General features: G+C 41.9%; 1 protein-coding gene across 1 annotated transcript; it reads right to left on the bottom strand.

The window, feature by feature from the left end:
* Positions 1-320: 320 nt before the first annotated feature.
* On the bottom strand, positions 321-19,315 carry LOC310936995 (ankyrin repeat and BTB/POZ domain-containing protein 2-like; the record flags this gene model as incomplete). Its single annotated transcript, XM_083901175.1, has 17 exons — positions 321-551; positions 650-763; positions 1,528-1,596; positions 1,716-1,788; positions 2,552-2,654; positions 2,738-2,843; positions 2,929-3,107; positions 3,910-4,157; positions 4,236-4,371; positions 4,619-4,715; positions 5,449-5,550; positions 5,634-5,723; positions 6,272-6,437; positions 6,533-6,685; positions 7,324-7,531; positions 8,687-8,836; positions 18,424-19,315. 17 exons carry the CDS (start codon positions 19,313-19,315, stop codon positions 321-323), a joined length of 3,117 nt encoding a protein of 1,038 aa, XP_083757301.1.
* Between the last annotated feature and the right edge of the window lie 816 nt (positions 19,316-20,131).

Here is a 20,131-nt window from a genome sequence, read left to right as displayed (position 1 = left end):
AACAACCCTAGGAACCAGAAACTAAAAATAATTTCTGTTTGTCCTCAACTCTGAAGCCTTTATATCTACTTCAGGAACAGGTCACCCTCCACAGTGTGCCATTTCTACAGTAGCCTACAAAGGACAAACACCACATCTACAGTTGATGTTACCTAAAAGCTACTTCAGGAAATCCTACAGACTGTGCTTTTAGTATGACCCTCTTTCAAAAACACTTTTCAGAAAATTATCTACACAAATAACTAATATTTTCTATTATAGTCCGAACATCTGACCATTTTCTATGGCTGTTTTTTCCCTAAAACACAAGCACCGTGCACCTATTCTCGACACGCACAGTGAAGGGTGTAAAGTCTTTGTGTCAGTGCAGCCTCCAGATCCCTGAGGAGGTCCAGCACATCGCGGTCCCACGTCCCTGCCCCGGGGCAGAGAAGCTCCTGTCCGATTCCACCAAGCAGCAGGCGGTGGAAGTCCTCCCTGTCCAGGAGCTGGTCCATGTGCTGCAGGAAGAATCCTTCAGAAAACCTGCAGAGTTCAGCTGCTCCATGGTGCTACACACACACACACAGATAAGCTATTAAGTGGGATCCATTTCACCAATTACAATGAAAACTGAATGTGAACTTAATAAAAAAAAACATTTTTGTACCTTGGCGGTCTGGTAGTAGCCGACAGCATTGTCCAGTGTCAGACTCAGTGACAGCGCCATCTCACAGCTCCTCTGTAAACTTCTGAGCTGGAAGAAAGAGGCCACGGGCAGCAGCTGCAGAAACAGAACGATATAAACATAGTATATAAAAACATCTGTATCTCCATTCACCAGAAGGACGACAGAAACACTACTGTTTTTTACTTTTCTTGGTTTTTTTCTTGTAAAAACTTGTATTTTTAGAGATCGTAGAACAACCCTGTAGTTTGAAGACGTAGCTGCTCTACCTCCTGAACCACAGCAGTTGACTTGATACCTGATGGCTCAGGCCAATTCAGACAACGTTTTTGAAATTCATAAGAGGTTTTCGTCAGTCACGTTGACCGGGCTAGTCTATTTGACACAAATCCTTATCAATATGACATCACTTGAACGCAACATTTAAGAATGCATTACATTTCAGGGAGGATGGAGGACATGTCTACACTGAGACGTCCATATCTCAGTCCAGATAGTTTTGTCTTTTGGTTTGGACAGAAAAATGTGACCTGATGCTGCACAGTGTGTCACTGAACTCTCTGTAGCTCTGTTATGCCCTCTAGTGGAGATCTTACTATGTGTCAGTACTACATACTAATACACGCACATTTCTGTGGTTGTTTGGAGAGACTTTTCAAAGTGTTCAATCCAGTTCAATTCAGCCTGTACAGTCAGTTCTACTGTTTCATATGACCCCAGGTGCTTACAGTAAAAACATATAATAATGGGTGGTATCTGCAATTTACTTAGCTTTACTTATCATTATTATCATTAACATTGATTTTATTTTCTAATCACCTACACAGATTCATGTGAGGCCCAGACTGAGTCACACTTACCTTCATCGCCTCAGACTCCGAGAGGCTCAGTCCCTCTGTTCCTCCGCAATACAGAGACTTCATCATCATCTGCACAGATGAAGACACAGGCTCTTCATCATCATCATCCATCATCCATCATCATCATCATCATCATCATCATCATCATCATCATCGCCATGGCAACACGTGACAAATCAGTGCCTCACCTGGAACGAGCTGTAGCTCATGTGTTCGATGTGGATGACTTCGTCTGTCGAGTCACTCAGCATCTGTCGAAACCTGAGGTAACACCAGACACCAGTGAGAGCTCATTTTAGATGATTTGTATTTTGTAACACTATAATTTGATTTTCCTCAGGTACTAATAATATACACTAACAAACACCTTCATTATATCTGTTATTAGTAAAAAAAAAAAACAACTTGAGATGACATAAATAAATTAAACTGATGGTGTTGGTATTTATTGCATATGTCATGCTGAAAAATAATTATACAGGTACAATAGCACACTAAATTAGTGATTATTCTCCTATATTGTACCATTATTCCATTTTTATTTGTAACTTCTGCTTTGTTTTATTTGGTTTGGGGACCAGATGTGGCCCGCTACATCATTTTATGTGGCCCGCGAGTGATTAATTGGTCTTAAAAATCTGTGTTAAAATAGGTCTTTGCTGCTTTAAGGCGTGTGTTGACCATAAACTACATTTCCCACCATGCATGGCGATTGTGTTACCCGCAAAGTGAGGGCACCGCCACTAGATCGCAGTGTATCATTGTATATGCATCATGCGACGAGTGAAATTGAAGAAGTAATAAATACAGAAAGTTATTTAGCAATATGTTACAGAGCAGTTAACTTTATTTTACATTATATTTGGTTACACTTAGTTACATTTATTCTGTATGACAGTTACATCTGGCCCTTTGAGGGTAACCTGATGCTGATGTGGCCCTCAGTGAAAATGAGTTTGACACCCCTGTTGTAAAGCATATATTTAATACCTACATATTAAACTAAGGAAGGACAGAGACAGACCTTTCAGAAGCGGACATCAGGAGAACTCTGTGAGCAAAGAACGGTTGGCCGTCCACCACGAATGTCACATCAGACATGTCTGGATTGTTGAGGAAGTGAACGTCTGCGGGCAGATGGGAATTTTTAGTCATCCTTCTGGTATATTCAGGTACACGTGGTTGTCACGTGACCTCGGCAAAATGTTACCTAGCTGTGTGGACAGGGTGAGGTCCATGGCTGGGACAGGAGGCACAGGAGAGCGGCCGTAGCAGTGAGAAAAGATGGACGCCAGCCGCTTGGTTATCACGTAGTCCTGCAGAGGTGTCACATTAAACACGTGAGGACACCAGCACAGACATGAAGACGTGTCAGAGCAGAGAGGCAGGTGGGTGTTGTACCTTACTGGTCTCCAACATGCTGAACATGAGCGGTATCCCAGTGGACAGCAGCTCGCCGCTGTAGTCCTCCGTCCTGACGGAGCTGAACTCCGTGAGGAGACAGACGGTGACCTCATCCCTGCAGAGCTGACGGGCTCTGTGCAGAGACTGGAGCCAGGTGTGGAGCTTCCAGGGAACACCTGGTCACACAGCGGGCAGATGACAATATGTTCACTTTTGAAGGTGCCATATGTAAGAATGTGGCCAAAAACTGCACTCAAATTCAATTTTGGTTTCGTTTTCTGACGTAACTGGCAACCCGCGGTTGCTCGGCAGCTGAGACTCTACTGACTGCAATGATTGGTAGACGGCGGTAGGTGGCGCCACATGCCAAAACACGATTTCAAAACATAAACATGATTTGCAGTCTGCAAAATATTTTTTTTAATGCAAATATTTTGTCTGTACTGTTGTTGTTGGTGAGTTCAGTTTGTTATATGAACATTATTCCTGAGTCTCTGTGACATATTAGGAGGATTTTATGGCCAGTTGCTTTAGATTTATTACATAATGCACCTTTAACTGCCAATCACTATCGGTCCATAGAGAAAATCAGTTATTTTACATCATGGCACAGAGGAGTTTGGGACTTTGGTGTCTCAAATCCTTAGTTCAGAGTTGAAGCAGCAGCAGATCAGCAGCTCCTGTGTCCTCACAGGCTAATTTTGGACTTTGTTGTAGGAGAAAGTAGAGTTCCATTCTGAAAAGCCACAGTGAATCTGAAGCTGGGGTAACTTATACAACCAACACTACCAACAACTACCACTTAAAGATCAAATGTTGTATTCAAGACGCCAAAATCATGTTAAGTGTGAATATCTGTACCAAATTTGAAAGGAAATAGAAATATTGCATTCACAAGAATGGGAGAAACGGTACGTGCCGTTACCTGAGGTACAATAACGCCCTCAGAAAGTGATCTAAAAACGCAGGTGTTCTCACCCATCTCTCTGAGCTCCATGGTTACATCCAGGTAGCCGTGCTCAGCGCTGTAATACGCCGCCTGCTGCAGAGCCTTCATCCTGGCCTTACACAGCCTGGGAGCAGGGTTTGACGAGTCAGCAGACGCGGGGCGAGCAGCGGTTTTTTTCACCTCCTCTTCCTCCACCCCCTCGGCGAGAATCTCCTCCAGTGAAAGGATGTCCTCCTTCCCGTGCTCGGGCTGCAGCAGCAGCCTCCGGAGAACGTTCCTGGAGATGCGGGAGAAGCCTTTATGGTCAATCTACTCGACGCAAGCCCCGCCCACCTTCTCTCATCATCATATTCACCTGTGTCCGTGTGCTGCAGCATAGCTGAAGCAGTTCATGTCCTCATACAGCGGCGATGTCAGTGAGTTCCCATGATGCACTCTGAGCAGAGGGTCTGCTCCATGGCTGAGCAGCAAGCTCACCATCTCATAGTCACCTTAGAAGAAAAGGAACATTTAGTTCCTGCATTTTCAAGCTAAGTAAACAATTATTTCATTTCATTTAACTTTAATGGGAAGATGCAAACTTTGTTCAAGGTGTGTTTCACAGCCACATTTTTAAGATTTGGGCCTGATTTATAAACCCTCACTATCACTAACAACATATTTAAAATATGCTGGATTATGGCATCTGTGACGAATCATGTTTTGTTTTTTAGTTGACTCTTTAGTGTGACAGGTTACCTGCGGCAGCGGCTAACTGCAGTGGCGTCTCAGCGGAGTTCTCCTGGTCGTCTTGCAGGGCTCCACCCTCCACGTCTGCTCCGGCCTCCAACAGCAGCTGCCGACACAAGGACACAGAGATGAGACGCACTGTCCTCCTCGAGGAAGCAGAACTTCATAAAAAAGATGGGTTTATTAGTCTAGCTCTGCACAACGACTCTAATCTAAAAAATCTATACCAAGCTCAAACTAAAGGTTAAACATACACATATCTAATTATCTATAGATATCGTGAATTATCTTGACCAGAATAATTATTTATTCAGGATCTGACGTCTTAACAGCCTTCGTTAACATCCTCCCATTCCATGAAACTGTATGTATTTTGGGGTCACATGGTGATACAGTGGCTAGCATTGTTGCCTCACAGCGTGAAGATCACCGGTTTGATCAAGGGTCTTTCTGTGTGGAGTTTGCATGTTCTCCCCTGGGTTCACTCAGGGTACAACTAACTCCCACAGTCCATAACCACATAGAGTATACATATAAATAAATATACACATATGTATGTATAGATACATGTATATGTATGTATGTATGTATGTATGTATGTATGTATATATATATATATATATATATATATATATATATATACATATACATACATATGTATGTATAGATACATGTATATGTATGTATGTATATATGTATGTATGTATATATATATATACATATATATATATACATATATACACACACACATATACTTATGTATGTATGTATATATATATATATATATATATATATATATATATATATATATAAAAATAAATATATACATATATCCTCACCTGAACCACACACAGGTGACTGTGCAGCACAGCGAACGTCAGCGCCACCCAGTGTCTGCTGCCAGGATGAACGGAGGGATGCTTGATGGAGCAGCCAGGGACCTACATCACACACACACACACACACGTTGGTCATCTGTGGCACAAACACACCCACAGCTGTGTTACAGCAGGTGTGTTTTTACCTGCAGATCCAGACGAGCTCCGACCTCAACAAGAATCTGCACCAGAGCTTCGTCTCCTGCTGCAGACGCGTACATCAGAGGAGTCAATCCCTGCAACAGCAGCACACACACACACACACACATCTTTAGAGACTTAATCATGGTCAAATAGTACATACAAATAGTTCAATTATCCAGGATCTCTGTAACAGTGGTTCCCAAAGTGTGGGTCATGGCCCTCTGGTGGGCCTTAGAGGTATAGCAGCTTGGCCTCAGTCAGTTTAAAGATTAGCAAATTAATTAAAACCTATATATCTAGCTCTCTAAACTAAAACATAAAATACCAAGATATAATAAAATCTAATGTTGGCGTTTTCTATAAATTAGGTTATTTTCATGAATAACTGGGACAAATAAAATGTGTTTACTTCATTGTCGTGCTACATTCTACATTTATTGACTGCCTCTCTTTTAAAATGCTGATTTGCAGCACAGTCATTTGTACCCAATGCTTGCTTTAACAAAAACATCAGCCATCATATAGGAGATTAAAAGAGATTGTACCTGAGAAACTAGGTACAAACAGTTTACCAACTATTAAAACACAAAATCCCGATTATTTAATGTTTGCAGGACTTGTGAATGTTAATGTCCTCCACCTGGTCGTCCATGGCGTTCACACTCTGAGCTCCCAGAAGCCTCGTGGCCTGATGGACCAAATCCGTGCGACCACACAACAGCATCCTGAAACCAAGATCCTGCTGGAACTTGACCGAAGCAGCTTCTGCATCGAGATATTTGAAAGAGTGGAAGCAGCACTCGGACCTGCAGAAACCACACAGAAAAAAAAACACTGTCAATCTGCTGGTTTTGTTTCAAACGTGCAGGTAAAACACAGCCGACGTGCGAGCACGTCTTACTTAAACTGTCTGGGTTCACAGTCCAGCCCAGGAAGAAGCTGCCTGGCCGTCTGTCTGACGTCATCGCTGTCCACCAACAGGCTGCGGCGATGTTCAGCGTGCACCACGGCGACTCTGATCCACTCCATGAGAGGAGGCAGGAGCAGGAAAGGCCTGGAGGAGGATTAGGAAACACTTCTTTAAAATGTGTTTTTCTTAATCTTCCTCTAATTCATTTATTGCCTGCTTATATTTATCTGCTATCGTCTTTGATCTGAGCTTTTAATCTTAACCCTTAGTACTCACGTAGGCGCAGGTGCACCCTTGGTAAATTGCTACACAACTCCTTATATGGACATTATGGGTGTGTGTGTTTACAAGTTTATATATTCAGGCTTCAGAAAATTGGGATTTTTTTGGGTTGTCTTGTATTTTTGAGTTAACCCTTTAAGGTACGCACCAAGAAAAAAAGCAAAGGAAAAATTGTATCTTTGCATTTTTTATTATTTTATTATTTTATTTTATTTACTATATATATATATATATATATAATTATATATATATATATATATTTAAAATATATATATTCATTAAAAACGAGCCAAGCTAACTTTGAACTGTGACGAACTGGAAAAGAAATGTCTTCAGATTGTCTGTTGGTTGCGCTGAAAAAGATATAAGACACTATACATTCTATAAATTCTTATAGCCGCTGTATATTATTTGTCATGCTGTTTAGATTCAAACCTTTCTATAATATAATATAATATAATATATTCTATATATAATATTCTCCTCACACACACACACACCTCTCTCTCGTCAGTGACATGGCTGACAGCTCCAGGTTGGGGTTCTCCAGTGATTCCATCTGTGAGCTGGACAGGAAGTAGTAGAGCGTGCGCAGGGCGTCCGGGGCCCAAGACACCGACGGCTGATTGGCTGAACGAGCGGGGCTCAGGCACGGGCTGGAGGAGCGCAGGTGCTGCATGTGATGCATCGCTCGAGACACCAGGTCACCTGCAGACAGACGGAAAAAACAGACGGAACAAATGAAGCCAACTCGCTTCACAAAAGAGACTTTTATAACGAAACTTAATTTACTAACTGATGGCATTAACATGATCGTACATAGAATAGTAGAATAGCTTTTCTATGGTTTGTACAAGAAAAACATCAACAAAACACTAAAACATCAAGAAAACACATCATTTTCTTAATGTTTTAGTGTTCTTAAATATTGTTGTGTTTGGCACTCCAGGGCCACCGTACTAATCTTATAATTGTGGAGCAGACACATGAAGTTAACCTTCCATTAGTTCATCTATACTGGGAACATGTTTGCACTTTATTAGTAATTATAAAGCGTTCATTAGTGTTGACGCTGGACCTTTAACAAACAAACAAACAAACAACAGACTCAGTGACTCAGACTCAGTTTTGTTGAGCATTCATTTTTTAACAGCACCGTTTATAACCCAACAAACACCGTCGCCATCTTTAAGTGCCACCATTACTGTAAAAACAAACTAATATAAAAAACACATTTAACAGCAAAAATAACAATTTTTCACAGTTCACAGTGATGGACAGAATCCAAAAACTGGAAGAGCTCGTATACAGGACGTCGAAGGTTGCAGATACTAGAGGTTTCTGAGTGTTCGGATCAGTTGTACAATGGTTTCTTTGCTCCTGTGTGACAGTAAAATAACTGATTAACCGAGTCAATAGCCGTGAAAGAAAATACTGAAGCCCGGGACCCCCCCGCTGAAGCCTGAAACGCAAACTTTCCTTCGTTTTATACTTCTCCAAACAACCTCATCAGACATCAAATATAATGTAACGAGGGAGTAAAAGCTGTTAAATCACCCACGACATGGATTTAAAGTCTAACAAACACAGCGCCTGTGAGTCCTGTGACCACACCAACTTGTCGTCAAGTCCGTAAAAACGAGACGTTTTTTTTTTTTTTATACTTTCTTTCAGTAACGAGTGGTAACACGGTGAGCTCGAGTGGCCTGCAGGGTGTGAAGGACTCCTTGTTTTCTGGACACAAGCCACGCGTTGTTACGTAATGATTAGGCAGGGGTGGTGGGCTTGGTGAGGGGGTCCCAGGAGCCCGACACCAGTCACACAGTTTAAACAAACACACGCGCGCACTCCAGACACACTTACTGAGCTCTGCGATGCTGCCCACGCTGGTTGCCAGCAACGCCTGCTCCAGCGTCCGCAGCTCGAGCTGGATGTAAGCGTCCTCCCTGCTCTCCGCTGGATCCTCAGGAACCTTCATGTATGGGCTGATATGGGCTGGCAGTGAGAGATCACCTGCACACACACACACACACACACAGAAGATCACGGTCGTGTTATTTAATCTTATTCAAACATGTCCTAGTACAGGGCTATTCAACTAAAATATTTTGTGTTGCATGTACAGTAGACGGATACAAATAGATACAAAATGTGTTAAATTATTTTGCACTTATTTATTAAAATGGCTGCTAGTTTTGTGCAAAAAAGTTAAGTAACAAAACCCACCAACATTCAGGTACAATACCAATTTGCATCAACATTTGGGTATAACAGTCACAACTGGCTCTTACACAATTAGAGGAAACAATATAAAAGACATTAAGGTGCAACGGCCTCAAAAGGCTGTTTTTGCAGAAATATAAGTAACGGTTGGCTCTTAGTGCAAAAAAATAAAAGTTACAGTACCAACGTGACACTGGTACCGCTACAGTTGGCTCATAGTGCAAGATATTCTGGTACATACATAGGATGCATACAATTACAGCCAAAAAGGGACGCAAAGTGTCACAAAGTGCCAGAAATAGGCAAAGCTATACGGTTTTATTGGCTTTTTAATAATACATTCATTATTTATGGGTTAAAGTGAAGCAGGCCGGTCCAAATTGCTTGAAGGGTCGATTCTGCCCCCCGGGCCTTAAGTTGAATAGACTTGTCCTAGTATCATTGTTTGACATGATGTCATTTCTCTCCAAAACCACATGGAATGACTAACTGGTGCATTAGTCGTTTAGTTAGCGCAGCCCAAATCCACAGTTCCATTACAGATAATGACTTCTTTGGTGTTTTACGGGCACTTGTTGGCATCAAGAACGTTGCGCAATTCCTTCCATAATATTCCTTCCTCGTTACCTTCAACTGCATTTTTATCAAAATGTGACCTACTTTCTATCTACTCCACACTTAATGACCCACGTTTTAAGGGCTTTTCGAAACTTTTAAGGTGTTATTAAAAGCTTTATGAGCCACTGGCTGCAAAATCATCAAGAAACTCAATCAAACATGAACCATGAACAAAAAAAATGCAACGCTCAAAACTCCAAAATATACAGTCTTACGGCTCATTCTTCTCCTGCATCTCTAATATCTCAAAAATAATCATGTTAAGTTTAGGATATCAGTCAGGTTGTTGTAGCAGGGAAACTAACTAAAACATGCAGGACAGGGTTCCCAGAGGACCAGGATTGGGAAACTAAAATGATGTTCCTTTCAATTTATTTGTTTGTTTGTTTCTTTTATATTCTTATATATATATATATATACATGTATTCTTTTGGATTGTTTCTTTTCACCATAGATGGACAAAGAACCGTATATTGTTTGTACCTTCATTTTCTACATGAAAATTAAAAAAAAAAAAAAAAACTGTAACAAAAGGAAAAAGGGTTAAGTGGATTTATGTCCAGAGGTTTACAGGCGATCAAAGCGACAGAAAACTGGAGAAGGCTCTTCCTCACTCATGTCCTATAAACGACTAATCTGTAAGGATTTTCATCCGCTGTGTTCAAAGCTCAGAGAGGAAGTGGAAACGGACGCAGTCTGATACCGAGACAAAGATCACAGACACCGAGCCGAGAGGAGGAAGTAATTCAACACTTGCAGCGCGACGGAACCTTTATATCAGATAATCTCCATCTGGACTTTATGTTAAACTACAAAAACAGAAGGAAGTAGAACTGTTTTTTTTTTTAAAGATGTTCACTGTATGTGCTGTATGCTCACTCTAGGTACTTTCACACTGTATCAACTTTTTATTTTTATTATTGCATGTGACATAAATTGGAAATTTCTTCACTTTTCTCACTTCAGAGAATGTAAATATTAAAACAAATGCTATCTACATATCTACTATATATAGATAGCATTTGTTATAATATGCACTTATACCACTTTGTGTCTGTCCTGAGATGTTTTTATTCAAACACGACGTCGTCATCATGTGCTGCATTAACATGAGGAAAAAGTCAAACCTTGTGTCAACTGCGTTTGAGCCTGAACCAACATCACAAAGTCCTCCCTCCAACTTCCACTCACGTGTTTAACGTGACTGTGAAAGAGGCGTGCTGATGACCAGAGTGGGATTAAAAATCAGCAGCAACAATACATGGTTTTGCAGGTTTTGTCTTTCTGTTTTGCAATGAGAACAACGCTATTCAAATCTTAGACGACAAATCTGACAAAACTGTTTGTACCTCAACATACTGAGCACATTGACGCGATTGCAACTGACAAGCGTGTAAACTGAGATTACAGAGCAGGTACTTGTTGGTGAATGAAGTAAAGGCTTGTGTTTTTTTCACTGGCAAATCTGCACTAAAGTTGATAGAAGCCCTTGAAAACTCAACTCTTCCAAGAGCATCTTCTGTCCTTACCCTACCTTACCCTATCTCCTTCTGCACTTGGATCCATCTCAGCACTCTCAGCCTCTAACAGTCCACTGTGTTTATATACACGCTTAGAAATAAAAGTGTTAAGTAAAACCATATAAGTTTTTTTGGCTTGTCCTCATAGCAGAACCCTTTTTGGCTCCAGGTAAAACATTTTTATAAAGGTTCCACATGGAACCTGTTTGGAGGGTTCCACCAAGAACCCTTTTAAAGCCCTTTATAAAGGAAAGGTGTTTTAAAGGGCTTTCTGGATCAAAATGGTTCTTACTGGAACCATTAGCGTTACCAAGAACCCTTTCTTCGGGAAAGGGTTTTTCAGAAGCAAATGTTTCCAGGTAGAACCTCAGCCCTTGTAGAAGGAGCCTTTTGGAACCCTTGTTTCTATGTAGTGCGGTTCTTTCCAAGACTACTTCCATGTACGTTATTCCTCTTCTGTAAGTCGCTTTGGATAAGAGCGTCTGCTAAATGCTTAAATGTAAATGTAACGATCACAATACGATGTGGCGTAACATCATGTGGAAATACACCGATGTTTACTTTGAAATCGTACTGAGGTGAGTGAGAAACCTGCGACGCATCACCAAATTAGAACAGCAGTGTCTCTGTGGCGAAACTTTCTATTTCTTTGGCCTCAGCCCGTCTTTCAAGCTCACCAGCAAACGTCTGTGCATCATAGTCCTCAACTAGATTGCCAAAATTAAGTAGTACACGGCGAAGTACGCTCACCGCGGGTGTCATGTTCATGTCACTGCTGTTATCTGAGCTGGAGGCAATAAAAGAAAATACTCTCGCTAATTTCAATGTTTTTATTTAACCACATATACACAAGGAGAGAGTCAAAGGAAATGACTCGATCACTCATGATTCTGAATGTAAGCAGGGCAAAGCTGAGTGTGTGTGTGTGTGTGTGTGTGTGTGTGTGTGTGTGTGTGTGTGTGTGTGTGTGTGTGTGTGTGTGTGTGTGTGTGTGTGTGTGTGTGTCAAATGAAAACAGTGGCACAGTCAGCGCGCCTGAAAACAACAGCTCTTTTCTCCTGAGTGATATAATGCTGCAAGTGTTTGGTGAGGACAACAGAACCACAGAGGAGCCAAGGTGTGTGTGTGTGTGTGTGTGTGTGTGTGTGTGTGTGTGTGTGTGTGTGTGTGTGTGTGTGTGTGTGTGTGTGTGTGTGTGTGTGTGTGTGTGTGTGTGTGTGTGTGTGTGTGTGTGTGTGTGTGTGTGCGTGTGTGTTGTACGACCGAGGTAAGGATTAGAAAACAGTGATTTGTGCTTTGTCCACCACAGACTGGACTCCTGTTGTGTCCATGAATAGATGCTTGTTCACTGTGTGTCTGTAAACACAGCAGGTAATCGAGGGGCCCAATTATCTGCCTCTCGTCCCGCTGAACCACACGTTAGTTTCTTTGGATCCAAACAGGACCCGACTTTCATACAAGACAAGGTGCGGTTTTTTTCTGCAGCTCTGACTCGCGAATCGGGGGGCAGATAATCAGTCGTTCGCTAAACATCGTTCATCAGCCTGTGTCGACGTCACACGTTACATTTTGGTTACTGGTCACCTGTGTTCGCCTGAAGAGATTTCAATGCAACATTGGAACTGAACACAAATCCTGCTGCTGCTGCTGCTGAGGCAAAAATGGAGGTCATCCTCCACTGTCAACACCGTTTCTCCACAGTAAAAGACTCAGGATTTCTGAGTCATGTTTGTGCAGGAGATTGCATACGTGCTCCGCTCATGCAGACTGTGCCCATGTTTCAATTTGTTTTAAAACATTGGTCTGGCACTGCAAATGTGCAAATCTGGAGCATGCACGCTATTCTAAATGTTTGTAAAAATGTTTTCTAAAGCCTCTTTTACACAACATTTTGCTGGTATACCTGATTTACGAACCTGGGTAAACCTGCTCTAAAGGCATTTTATATCATTCCCATCATGGAGCTCAGTGACAGTTTCACAGCATGTGTATAATTTGCTTTGGTCTTTCATTCATCTGATTGTATAATTGATCTGACTGATAATATAAATATTAAAGAGTAATTAAACCCAGGCTTCTGCAGCTAACTCTGCCCGATGCCTGATTTTGAAAAATGCCAAGAAGTAGGCTGAGACTTTGATTAGACAAGAGAGTGAGAAAAGTGTGAATCAGTGATGCAACCATGGATGAAATACCCAACATTTGAATGCAGTAGGTGGTGTTTGACCAGAGAGGCAGTAGGTAAGCTGATTTATATCACATGTATAATTTCAATACTTTGCAAGAGGGGTTTCGTTACACTTAAAGTCTTAAAAAGAAAGATGCGTCATAAACATTTAAGGCTAAAAGCTATGCTAACAATCAGAAAATGAATACCTGTCATTGTCTAGTGCTGTAAATGATGTAGGAATTTGAATTGCTACCATGACAAATGAAGCAGACAATGAAGAAACGAGTAGAGTTCACCCAGGGCAAAAGCCATTTGTTGCTTGCCAAATAGTGAGCCCACATGTACAGTGTCTGCAGAGTTAGATCTTGGGCAAGATACTGATTACGCGTCACCGCCTCAATCAACCACACTTCAAAATAATCTGCTTAAACCTGAGTTTAATTGGATTGTCTGCACATAATAGGTTAGATTAAAAAATGGCTATTTGTATTTTGCCAAATTGTGAGGCCACACGTTCTCTCAGTTTCATAAGATTCATACAGTTCAGACTTTTTGAAGCGTGGTTGATTGAGGCACTGACACAAAGCATCTTACGTTTAGCAGATTGTGCTTTGTGTTTCCTTCTGGCTAGACACTGCTGTCATCTGTATGATGAAGACACTGATTACATGTCAGTGTCTCAATCAACCACACTTTTAAAAAAAAAGTGAACTACGATGACTTTTTCAGCATGCTGCCAGCAGCAATAAGCCCGGCATGTGCTGAAATAGTCAGTCCCACAATTATGACGGGGTTTCTGACACCGCACATCAAAAAAAGGTTCCTCTTCACTATCTACAAAGAACAACAGCTAAGTCTCTCTGCTACTATGATTAATGTAACAAAGGACATTAGATTTATTTCAGTGTCAGTGATGATTATGATGATGATGATGACGGTGGTTGAGTCTAAAGTCTGACGTACACTGTTTGTGTTGGGCTTCAGTCGATTGTCCTCACTGAGGCTCTTTCCATTGTTCAGGAGTCAGCAAATACCCAGCGGGACACAAAGGACGAGGATCTCGGCACTGTGCGTTTTGGGCGAACAACTCTGAGGATCATCATCACAATGACGATGATGTTTGGAATGACATCATCGTACGATTATTAGAGTGTGATTTTCCACAGAGTGCTTTCGTTTGTGTTTTCACTTCCAGTATCGCTCACTTCAGATACATCAGAACGTTGGATGAATGTCAGAGATGATTGTAATTTTAGCAACATCATATCATTGCAAATGTTTCACCTGAATTCCAGAGAATTTCACATCTTTGCAGAATTCAAAATTCGTGAAATGCATTTATTATTGATGTCAAACATATTGAATAAACTACTGAGCTGTGTTTCAGTAAATAAACTGCTCCAAAAAATATGTACATCTAAAATTCTCTCAGATGTTTGACAGAGGGAAATCTTAAAGGCAGCTAAAATCACCTTGATTATTCATTCAGATTGTATGCAACACTGTGTAGAGTGTTTTGTTTTCAATATTTTTTTTACTATTTGGATATTAATAGATTAAAACACAGAGGCTTTTCATGTAACCAAAGTAAAGCATTAAAGTGAATTGACTTGTAAAACTAAGCCACAGTGAATAATTCACATCACGTCTGTGCAGTAGTTGTGTAAAAAAAAAAAAGGTAAACACGACTCAACTTGAGGGCACTGCTTTTCCCTCCTTCTCCCCCCACTGCATGCTGGGACACAGACTAGTCTGAATCCACCCCCCCCCCCCCCCCGAATGAGAGTGAACAAGAAGCGGTGGGTTAAGGCGAGTAAGAGAGCGAGTGTTGTTAGCCTCTGACCCACACAGGCCACACAAAGGAGCTCTCATTCCCAATCAGGCTGCGCGAGGTTCACGGCTCCCACTGCCGTCTGCTTCACTAAAACAACACTAAAGGGTGCTGATGTCCAGTCTACCAGTGACGGCAGGAACGAACACACACACACACACACACACATTCTTGTACTTGCTGCATACTGAGGACTGCGTTGCTGACAAAGTGAGGACCAGCATTTCCACTTTATAAATCAACACAATTACAAATATCTACTTCATGAATGATATCTACAAAGAACTAGTGGTTGCATTACCATAACATGTCTGCAGGTAGAGCCCCAGAGCAAAAAGGGCTGGAAAACATTTTTTTTTTTTTTTTTTTTTGGTCCAAAATTTTACAAAAACATGTCGACCAAATTTTTTTTTTTTTAATTTGACCAAAAGATTTTGGTCCAAAATTTGACCAAAAGTTTTTGGTCCAAAATTTGACCCAAAGTTTTTGTTCCAAAATTTTACAAAAACATCATACTTATACTATGTCGTTCAAAATTTTAACAAATCTTTGACAAAAAAATGTTGGTCCAAAATTTGACAAAAAAAATGTTGGTCCAAAATTTGACAAAAAAAAATTGACCCAAAATGTTTGGTCCAAAATTTGACAGAAACGTCATATGTCATCCAAAATGTGGAAAACAGATTTGGACAAATTGAGTATAGCATGTTATAGCAACCTAAGGAAGTGATTTCAATGAAAACAAAGTGAGGACCGGCCAAAATGTCCTCACTCCGTAAAAATTACCTCACTTTGTTGGTTAAAAACCCTCACTGGTCCTCAGTATGTCGCAAGTACAAGAACACACACACACACACACACACACACACACACACCCTGGCAACACTTTGGGACACTATTTCATGACCAAGTTGGTTCATGCGATCTGATGATATAAATAAATGCCAGGAGTGAAATGTGAGAAGATCACTTCCACCGTGTTTGTGGAGATCCTACTGAGAGGATCAAATAAAAAACACAGCCTGTAATGTCATTAATGCAGAGAGAAAGATTTATGTTGTCGCTGAGCTCAGAAACATCTGCTCACATATATTCCCCACTTTTAGTTTCTTCTGTTCCGTCACATTTAATATCCGGCAACATTCTCAGCAATATTCTGGCTCACAAGGTGTCAGGAATACTTGTTACTCTAATTAGAAACTTTTACCCCACTACATTTCCTCTTTTGTGCTATCGTAAAACTTCCAAATGTTTCTTAAAGCTAAAAAGTTGCACAAATCAAAATCTACGTATGGTTATTACGGTAATTTCACTCGTGCTGTTGCAGGAAGCCGGCGAATCAGCATCAGAGAGAGTTGGAAAAACGTCTGTACATCAGCAAGTCTCCATTTTTTTGGCCTGTTTTTGGACATTGCGACAAAGACTCATATAAATGTTATTTTAAATATGTTTTCTAATTCAACACTCACAATCTGGTGTCTGCGCACAAATACAATGCTTTTTCTCAACAAAATCTTTTTGGTTTTCTCCATTTTAAATTGTTAATACACTATGTGCAGTCAATTGTAAATAAATGCCTGATATTGAAAGTTATTCTGAAAAAAAAAATGGGCAAAAGAACTTAGTTACAGGACATTTTCTGGTCCTTTTATGATTAAAATAAGCAAAAAAAAAAAAAAAGTCCAGACAGACATTTTGAGGCTTAGGTGTAAATCTTATATCATAAAATTACTTTTGAAAGTACAGTAAATGTCATATACTCTAAGATACTTGTACTTTTACTCAAGTATCCCTTTACCTATACTTTACTCTGCTCCTCTGTGTGTTGTCATTGAGCCGATACAGTAGCTACATTTCAGGACGTGACCATGTACTGTATCTAAGTATGTTGCGTTTAAATTGGGGTTATTAGTCACGCTCACTCGTCATATTATTTTATGTTTCCGCGAAATCCGAACACATTAAATGTTTCCTATTAAGTCCTGGCGTTTATCCAGGACAATCATCCACTTCCGTATATATCTGTTATTACCCTAAATGCCTGTTTCCTGTCTGGAGGGGGTGGTCCAAGTCATCCCCCCACCCCCACCACTCTATTCACGGTTCTGTGAAACTTCTTAAACTAATGGTAATTATCGTTTATCATTATCTAGACTACGTTGGCCACAGTCACAGTAAAACCATCCTGTGTGTAGGAGGCACAGGATCAGCTCGTAGCCTAATGATCGACAGAGCTGCTTATATTTCTAATATTTATTGAAAGTTGTGTCAAAACCCAGAATCTGAATGTTTCAGATCGTTCACCAACACACTGACGGAACAGTCTTTATCGCAGATAACAGGAGTATAGAGAAGCAGCTGCTCCTGTGAGTTCTGCCTCAGGCTGTGAGGTCGAGTGACGCGTGAAAACACACGCATGTCAAGTCAAAACACACGCGTGTTTTCATTGGTGCACATGTGACTTTTGACCTTCGATGGCGTTGTTATTCTGCGAACTGTGTGCCCCTGACTCTGACGCACAGCCAACACGTGTATCTGTGGGCCGAGGACGACGATTGATGAAATAACTTTTAAAGACATACGTTTATATTCAGTCAAAGAAAAATACTATATTTGCATTAAGCATTTAGCAGACGCTCTTATCCAAAGCGACTTATGCTAGCTACATGGAAGAAGTCTTTGGAAAGAAATCCTCTAGATAGGAACAGCGCAGAAGATGCTCTTGGAAGAGCTTCAAGAGCTGTCACTGATTCAGAAAGTTACATCTGTCTTAGACAATTTAGAAGTCTGTTCTCTTAATGATATGCGGATGATAAAGCTGTGCAAAGCAGGCACATGCTGACAGCTGTGGGGCCTCGTGGTTTACCTGCCCTGCTACAACAGCCCCTGCTGTCAGGAAGATGATGAGTTTCTTAGAGTTTCCAAAATCTGGATGTGAAATCTTTGTGTCAGACAGTACTTAAATATAACTTTTAAACCTAATATAATATCTAAAGGTGGTCTTTCTTTTATTTAAAGGTGCATTATGTAATACATTTAAAGCAACTGGTCATAAAATCCTCCTAATATGTCACAGAGACTCAGGAATAATGTTCATATAACATACTGAACTCACCAACAACAACAGTACAGCCAAAATATTTGCATTTTTTTTGCAGACTGCAAACATTAATAATAATATAAAATGTAATTCAACTTAAAATAACTATAAACTCGATAAATAAAACGTGAAACTTACCATTGGCATTCTTGCCGCACATGAGATGCTCGTACACCTGCAGCAGTCCCCACAGCTCCGTGTCGTTGTTCACGGCTCCCTCCAGCACCTCCGCGGTCACCGCGCGGCGGCAGGTGACCTCCCCACCGCCACTACCACGCTCCCTCTGGTACTCCGCGGTCAGCCTCGCCGCGTCCACGGCTCTCGCGGTCACCTCCTCCACCAGAGTCTCCAGGCAAGCTGTCAGGCACACGGCTGCGTACTCGTGCACCCGCACGGACACGCGCGTCTCCACCATCCACCTGAAGAAGCGGCCCACGGAGAGCGTCAGCCCGCAGCGCGCCGACTCTCCCCGCTGACGCGCACTGTCCCCGGAGCTCATGCAGTGCAGGGACACGGCGCCCAGCGCGGACGAGACGCAGCGCTCGGCGAGACCCCAGCTCATCACCAGCCTCACCGCGCTCTGCACCTCCAGGCGCGTGCAGCGTCTGTGCAGCGCGCTCAGCCGCTGCGCTTCCCTGGCCACGCGCACCAAAGCCCGCTGGAGGAGCGCGGAGAGGCGGTGGACAGCCTCGCCGGTGAACTGCAAGTCCAAACCCACCACTTTACGCACGACTTCGTGCAGCTCCTGCTCGCTCCAGGGACACTCCTCCAGCTCCGGCAGGCACGGACACTTGGACAGGACGTCCGCCGCGTCCTCTGGCAACGTGCTCACCGTGTCCCAGCTGCCGTTCCTGCTGTTCAGGGAGCCGGCGTGCTGCCACCATAGTCCCCGCTGAGAGGTGCCCGTGTGGGGCTGAGACTGGCCCGACCTGCCGGAGGACAGGCTGAGGGACGAACTCGGGTCCCCCGCCACATATCCTGGATCCAGACTCAGATCCTCCAGAGTTTTCACCAACAAACTACTGGACATTTTGGAGTTGTTTTGTTTTGTTTGTTTTTTACGCACAGAACCGATCAGAGCAGAACAGAATCAAAGTTTCCCATGAATCAAGTGTGAACGAGTGAACCGCAGTCGCACTGCCGAAGAACCGAGAGCCACAGAAGAGAAGACTGTGCCAAAACCAAAACCAACACAACATGAAGAGGATGAGGAGTGAGAAGCGTTTTACGCACATGGACCAATCAGGTACAGAGTCCATTCACAACACAGCTGGGTGTTAATACTGCACAGCAGCGCCACCGCGTGGAAGCAACATGTTCTAGCCAAGGGAGAAGTAACAATGATGCAGGTGTGTACATCCTTGATTTTCAAAATAAAAGCACTGTATGGCTTTACTGCTCTAGTTTATAAACGCAAAACGACACAAACTGAGACAAAACGTTTTTGTGTTTGCATTTTCAGGTTAAAATGTATAATAAAAAGCTTTCGGAGCTTTGAACATTTTCTTAATATTTAAATATAATTTTCAGTATCTACATCAGCTCTTTGATATAGGAGGGTGGGACATGGGCCAAGCAAGAACCCATTCACACTTCTGGATTTTCAGAAGTGTCACAGATGCATCTTAAAGCTTCATTCAGCATCAATAATGCACAATGTCATAGTTTAGTGTAAGAAAGTGAGAGGTTATAAATGACCACATAAACCACATAAGTCCAGGTAATACCTCCATGATGTTTCTATGCTTTAAGTACATGGGCCAGACATGACCGTCCAACAGGCCAGGTGGGTCTGGTACAGAGTAGACCAGGTAAAAGGTAAGTAGGAAGGTCAGGGGTGAGGATA

Source organism: Microchirus variegatus (genome assembly GCF_963457635.1).
Source record: "Microchirus variegatus genome assembly, chromosome: 14".
NCBI lineage: Eukaryota > Metazoa > Chordata > Actinopteri > Pleuronectiformes > Soleidae > Microchirus > Microchirus variegatus.
This window is presented reverse-complemented; position numbering and strand designations above follow the sequence as displayed.